General features: G+C 48.8%; 1 protein-coding gene across 2 annotated transcripts; it reads right to left on the bottom strand.

Annotated features, from left to right (window-relative positions):
- Window positions 1–353: 353 nt before the first annotated feature.
- On the bottom strand, window positions 354–2306 carry THAP11 (THAP domain containing 11). Of its 2 annotated transcripts, XM_055554115.1 has the most exons (2): window positions 1073–2306; window positions 354–600 (listed from the first exon to the last, which is right to left on the bottom strand). In XM_055554115.1, the coding sequence occupies exons 1-2, from the start codon at window positions 1966–1968 to the stop codon at window positions 588–590; spliced, it is 909 nt and encodes a 302-aa protein (XP_055410090.1). In that variant the 5' UTR covers window positions 1969–2306; the 3' UTR covers window positions 354–587. The 2 variants fall into 2 exon arrangements, with proteins under 2 accessions (XP_055410090.1, XP_055410091.1); XM_055554116.1 differs by having other exon boundaries at window positions 354–2294.
- Between the last annotated feature and the right edge of the window lie 4292 nt (window positions 2307–6598).

Below are 6598 nucleotides of genomic sequence, written 5' to 3'. Positions count from 1 at the left end.
CAGCTGAAAATTCTTAAGGAATTCAAAACCCCCAGGGAAGTGCCACAATTTAGCTTAGTTCTCAGTTGATTCTTCCCCCAGTTGAAAGCACACAGGGAGCTAACCCATAGGCAAACCAGGACCATTTGGTGCAATTTCCAAACTCTTCAGGATGCGTTGGAACTCTGAGAAGACCTTATGAGGGTTAGAGCCCCTTTATGGAGAAACCTGGTCACCGAAGCATCTCTACTCCCAGGGTCAGCCTGTCTTGGAGACCAAGGCGGAAAAGGGGGAGGCCTATCAGGAAGTCCATCTGCCCACGTTTCAAGGATCCTGAGCTGAGTCCTTATAAAAATAAAATGGCGAGACCCAAATAAAAACCTTATTTTCTGTTTAATTCGTTTTGCCAAACAAACACAGTGAAAACTTTAGTCTGACTAATTGTACAGAAAATAGAATTTGTAACCAGTAGCAAACATAACAGGATAGACCTAAGTCCCTGGCAGGCTGGATTTCCATCAACAGGTCACCTAGATCCCCTTGTAGATGGCCTCCTGGGAGGGAGGTCCTAGGAAGCCGAGGCACAGATCTGCCAGTCCCCATCAGAATCACAGGCTGCACCTGGGAAGGAAAAGCACAAAAAAGTAGAACTGATGTTACTTGGATCTCTTATCACTACACACAGAAGAATTGTCTCTGATTGCCAGCCAAACTCAAGGTGTTGTCTTCCCAAAGCCATAGTCCTCCAGCATCCCACCTGCATCCCTAAGGGATAAGTTTCAAGTTCAGTGGTTCTGAAGCCTCTGCTTAACCAGAACCTGCAATATAAACTTGGGGTTAGGGAGTGAAGGTGTGGATGGGTAGACAAAGTCATAACTGCTGGTGTCCCTAGTGCAGTCTCAGACTTCAGGACGTTGCTTCAGGAGGAAATGAGAGGGTACTAGGTCACCAGCAAAAGAGTCCAGCTGCCCTAAGCCTCAGTACTGTCAAACAGTGCCCCAGGAGTATGAGGGAGTTCAACAACGGTGGCCTCAGGTCCCTCTAAGCTGGCAGGGATCTGGGAGTCCGGAGGGCCAAAAAGGGACTCGTTTACATTCCGTGCTTCTTGCGGATGACAGCCATGGCCAGCAGCCGATCCTTCTCGCGAAGTTCTTCGCGGAGCTTGGCCTCGGTGAGACGCAGGTGACGGATGCTGCCCTTCATCTCCTTCATCTTCACCTCCATCAGCGCCAGGATGTCCCGCTGCTCGTTCAGCTTGCGCAAGAGCTCCTCCTCCGTGGTGCCTGACGACAACGAGTACGAGTGGTCGGAGCCAGTATCAGGGAAGCCCTCTTCGCCCACCACCACCAACTGTGGGCCCATGGGGCACTCGGCGGCCTCCAGCCCTGCTGTAGCAGCCTCTAGCTCCGACGCAGCGGCGGCGGCGGCTGCGCCCTCTGCGGCCGCGAACTCCACTTGCACCGTCAGGTCGATGGGCTTAACGTCTTCTCCCGTGGGAGTGGTGGGCGCCGGCGGCACGGTTCCTGGAGCCTGGCTGCTGTCTACAGCGGCCTGAAGGGTGAGGAGCACAGCCGCAGAAGCAGATACAAGGTTAGGCTGCAGCTGAGTGGTCTGGGCAGTGGAAGCGGACGGCGACGGCTGCTGCTGCTGTTGCTGCTGCTGCTGTTGCTGCTGCTGCTGCCTGCGGCGGGCGGCTGCGGCCCCCGCGGGTCTGCGTGCTACTTTGCGCTCGTTTACGCCGCGCAGTGGGAAGATGGTGGGGACCCGCACAGTGTAGGTTTTGCGGCCGCCCTGGAAGTGAACGCTGCAGAGACGGTGGCCCGTGGTGGGCTGGAAGGTGGAGAAGCACCCGCTGACGCCGGCACGGGACACATTCTTGAGCCAGAGGCGCCGCAGCTCAGCGTCCTTGGGAAACGTGTAGAAGTGCAACGCCTTGTCCCGGTGCGAGTTGTTGTAGCAGCCCGGCACGCAGCACGTAAATCCAGGCATGGCTGCGCCGCGCGGCCCGACCCGGCCCACCGGCCTCCTGCGCTTTTCGACGGTCGGGTCTGTCTGCCGCCGCCCGCCCCTCGACGGGCGGCGCCGCGCGAGGCCTTGGGCGGCCTCCCACTACTGCCGCCCGGCACGGCCGGCCTAACTCAACGCCCCGTGCCCAGAATACGCCTCCCGCCGGCCCGCGCCGCGCCGCCGGTCCAGCCGCCCGCCTGCGCTCCGGAGTGGGCCCCGGGGACGCCGCGAAGGACCGCCTGAGGAGGAGGACTACGCCCCCCACAATGCACTGCGCCAGAAGCCGCTCACTTCCGGAGCGGGGGCGGGCTTATTCCGGCCGCTTTCCAGTGCACGGCGACGAGCCACGTAGAGAGGACTCTTCCCCTACTCGGCTCACCCTCGGCGGACTAGAGAGGCGTATTCGGTTGGAGCTCTGTCGCTTGGAGAGCCCTTCGCAAGGACCTGGAATCCTGCAGGGGGTTGGGTGGAGCGCGCCTCTCCAGTGCGCATGCGCCCTGGGCATGTGGCCAGCGAAACTACAAATCCCTTAATGCCTTGCGCTAAACTTGGCGGCTGCGGCCTGGAGCGCCGCCTAAGGGAAAGGTCGCGTTGCAAGCTGATCAGGATTCGGATTAGGTTGTGCTGTACGCCGGAAGCGGTCTCACAACCCGAGCCGCTCTGTTCGCGGCATTCCTGCGGGGGAGGGGAGGCAGGGCCTTAGCCTCCCACCGGGGCCTCAGGAGCGTCTTTGTCTGCGTTGGAGACTCCCACCGACTTTGACGCTGCTTGCGTTGACTCACTTACTGACCAATGATCACATATAGTCAATCACTGGGTGCCTACTGTGTGCGGAACACAGTGCACGGAGTTGGAAATCATGTAGGAACCAAGTCGACCCGACACGACTGTAGAGGGACTGAGGGTCGGACTTGGATAATAGATGTGAATGCACGCTAATGGATGTCTAATCACAGAAATAAACACTCCCAAAAAAAAGAACACGAGAGGAAGAATTCGGAGGCCAGAAGAAAAAAATCCATGAGGGACTTCTCTGGTGGTCCAGTGTTTAAGACTCAGCTTCCACTGCATAGGGCACGTGTCGCATCCCTGTTCCCGGAACTACGACCCCCAAAGTTGTGTAACGTAAAAAACAAAAACAAAAACTTAAACATCCACGAAAGCTTGGGTAGCTAGGAGCAGCCGGTTCTTTCCCTGGGCGCCAGCCTGTAACGCCCTGAGGCAAGCAGGAGCTAGGCTCCGCCCTTAAAGAGACAGAATGGCAGAAGCTCCGAAAGATAACCAAACCAGGCCACCTTAAAAGATTTGTGGTTTTATTATGACAGCGACTGCGAACTGTTGGAAGGGTGTGAAACGAAAGGATGGAAAGGATTTGTATTGTAACAAGTTACCTACCGATTCCCTCGACTTCTCTGGGGAAAGTGTTCTAAAGGGCAAGAGAGACTGGAAAACCAAGGAAGCAGGCTCTTGTTCAGAAGAATTACCTGTAAGCTAGCCCTCCTCCTTTGCTGAGTACCCCGTTCCTCTTACTTCTTGCCCTTCTTCTCCCTTTCTCCAGACGCTCCCTCCTCATTTTGTGCTTTTCTGATTACAAACCACAGGTATTCATTCAAAGCCTAGTATACATTATTTCTAATTATTTGATATAAAAAAAATAGATCGGGCCTTTTAAAAAGAACAATAGCGCTCCAAGTTAACTGCAGAAGAGAACAATAGCACTACAAGTTAACTGTTATTTTTTTTTTTAAGTTTGTTATTTATTGTAAAACAAACCCATACATAAAATGTTCTAGAAGCATACAGGACAGTGCGGGAAGGGGGAAGAACTATTTTTCTGGTCCCAACACCCAAACATTATCTGTTTACATTTCTGTTTACAACCAGTGTGATCCTTTGTTATTTGTGTGGGTTCCACAGAACCATCCCTCCTGGCCAATGCTGTTGAGGTCCACAGCTTGAACCAATTTAGATTCAGAAATGCATTCTCTAGTATGTGCAGCTCATGCTGAAACATGTGCATTCATTTGGGTGAATCATTTATACTATTAAAACATGAATACACACTTTGTTATATGTTTGAATGTCTATAAAATGTGTGCAGTAGAGATAAAACTCAGCAAAAGATCATTGTATTGTTATATATTTTCATTGTCATACAGTTACCAATATGGTTCTACTCCTACCAGTCTCAAGATATACCTTACTCAAAAAAAATTGGTGAGAGGTCAAATTGATGTCATTTCTTTGTGTACAGAACATTGAAGATTATGTTTTATAGAACTCTACCTTCTAGTACATAAAATGACTTCTAATCTACATAGCATTCTACACTGAAAAAAATACCTGGAATGCAATGCATGGTTTTCTCTCTACCCTCACTGCCCTGGCCACCTTTTATCTTGTCACCTCTGGAGAAAGGCAAGAACTTTTGTCACATGTCTCCCTACTTCCAATCTTGCCTCCCCTGCAATCTGTTCTTTACATCATTGCCAGAGAAAATATGATTATGTAATACATCTGCTTAAATCCCTCCAGTGGCCTGTTGCATTTAGAATATTGTTCAAACTCCTTTGCAGAACCTGTGAGGTCATGTGAAGACCTCACGTGGTCTGGTCCCATGAACCTAGTTTTTTTGTCTGTTAGTTTTGGGGTTTTTTGTTTGTTTGTTTTTTGGCTGTGCAACATTGTTTGTGGGATTTCAGTTCCTGAAACAGGGATTAAACCTAGGCCCTCAGCAATGAGAGCACAGAGTCCTAACTGTTGAATTGCCAGAGAATTCCCCCTTTTTCTTTTTTGACAAGTAATATAAAGCCACAAGGTTTCCCCGCGTGGCTCAGATGGTAGAGAGTCTGCCTGCAATGCAGGAAACCCGGGTTTGATTCCTGGGTCAGGAAGATCCTCTGGAAAAGGAAATAGCAACCCACTGTAGTATTCTTGCCTGGGAAATCCCATGGACAGAGGAGCCTGGTGGACTACGTCCCATGGGGTCACAAAGAGTCCAACACGACTGAGCAACTAACACACACACAAGTATAAAGTTTAATCAATCATGAAAACACAGGACAGTCTATGGAAACAATACTATGCTAAAGTAAGCTTGTTCTCAAATTGTTTTGAAAAGGTTTTTATGTGAAAAAATATTAAAGGTTTTTATGTGAAAAACATGTGTATCATCCAGTTCAAGGCTTTATAAATAATAAATAAATGTACTTAGGTTGATAGTGATGGTAGAAAAGTGCCTGCAAAGGGCTAGCGAATTAAGTCAGGTAACACAGAAAGTGAAAGTGAAAGTTGCTCAGTTGTGTCCAACTCTTTGTGACCCCATGGACTGTAGTCCATGGAATTCTCCAGGCCAGAATACAGAAGTGGGTAGCCTTTCCCTTCTGCAGGGGATCTTCCCAGCCCAGGGATCGAACCCAGATCTCCCGCATTGCAGGCGGATTCTTTACTGGCTGAGCCACAAGGGAAGCCATCATAGAGGTCAGATCTAAATGACAGGGTGCAAGGTAAGGGAGTTAGAGAAGGTGAGGTTCAGAAAAAAAAACAAAACCGGCACTTTACAGGAACAGATCACCTTTAATGAGGCGAGAAGGGGCAGCAGTCCCATTAGTTGGCTGCTGTGCTAAGTCAAGAAGAGAGTAGGTATATATAGAAAACATATATATGTGGAGATACATCATTTTGAGGCGGGGGGGGGGGGGTGTCCTGTTTTTCCTCATGATTATTTTTTATTAGTTAGCTTTCAACAACTGGGGTAAGGAATTCCTGAGACCTGCCGGAGACTGGCATAGGCTGGGAGCTGAATGTAATCAATCTTAATGCCCATTCTTTTCTTCGGGGGAAAAAGTTCTTTATTTTGTTTAGAATGGCGGGGAGGACCTGGAGGGGAGTTTTAACTCCAGGCTATTTTGAGCCGTGTAGCTTTCCTTCACAGGGAATATTGATATGATTTTCCTCCGCAGTTCTCTTATTTTGAGACGCAAAAATATATTTTTTTTAATTTTTGAGATGCAAAAATCTTATATTTTCTTTAATCTGTGTTTAAACACAAACACAAATGTGCCCATGCCTGTTTCCAGTATCTGATACTTCACACTCAATTTAGGATCATGAAGGAAAACTCCACAGGAAATGCATAACTCAAGTTCTACTTCAGTTCCCACTAAAACTTAAGAAAGGTGAGCAATGGGGCTATCAATTGGTGAAAATATAGTAACGGAGTCTCCAATATTAACAGAACTTTTGAGGGCCGGAATTCATCTCGAAATTGCTTGTGTTTGGAAATTTTAACATCTCTGCTGGATCACAAACAGCTCACTAGCCTCCTAGCCTGAAAACTGATCTATTGTGATAGATACAGACACATTGGTTGGCAAATGCAAATTTGACCAGATCACATATAGAATACAGTAACTTTTTAGTGGCCCAAATGTGTCTCTCCTCATCTTCAGAGAGGGAGATGAGAGTGAGAGACATTCTAACAATAGTAGCTGCTCTTTTTTTGTGTGGCCTGGCTTATTATATGTCAGATCTTGAGTTAAACATTATCTCTTTGAGTCATTACACACATACACACATACCCTTATTAGGTGGGTATCACCCTCCTCTTACA

The sequence above is a fragment of the Bubalus kerabau genome, chromosome 17 (assembly GCF_029407905.1).
Source record: "Bubalus kerabau isolate K-KA32 ecotype Philippines breed swamp buffalo chromosome 17, PCC_UOA_SB_1v2, whole genome shotgun sequence".
Lineage (NCBI taxonomy): Eukaryota > Metazoa > Chordata > Mammalia > Artiodactyla > Bovidae > Bubalus > Bubalus kerabau.
Note: the sequence above shows the minus strand (reverse complement) of the source record. Positions and strands in the feature narration are given on the sequence as shown.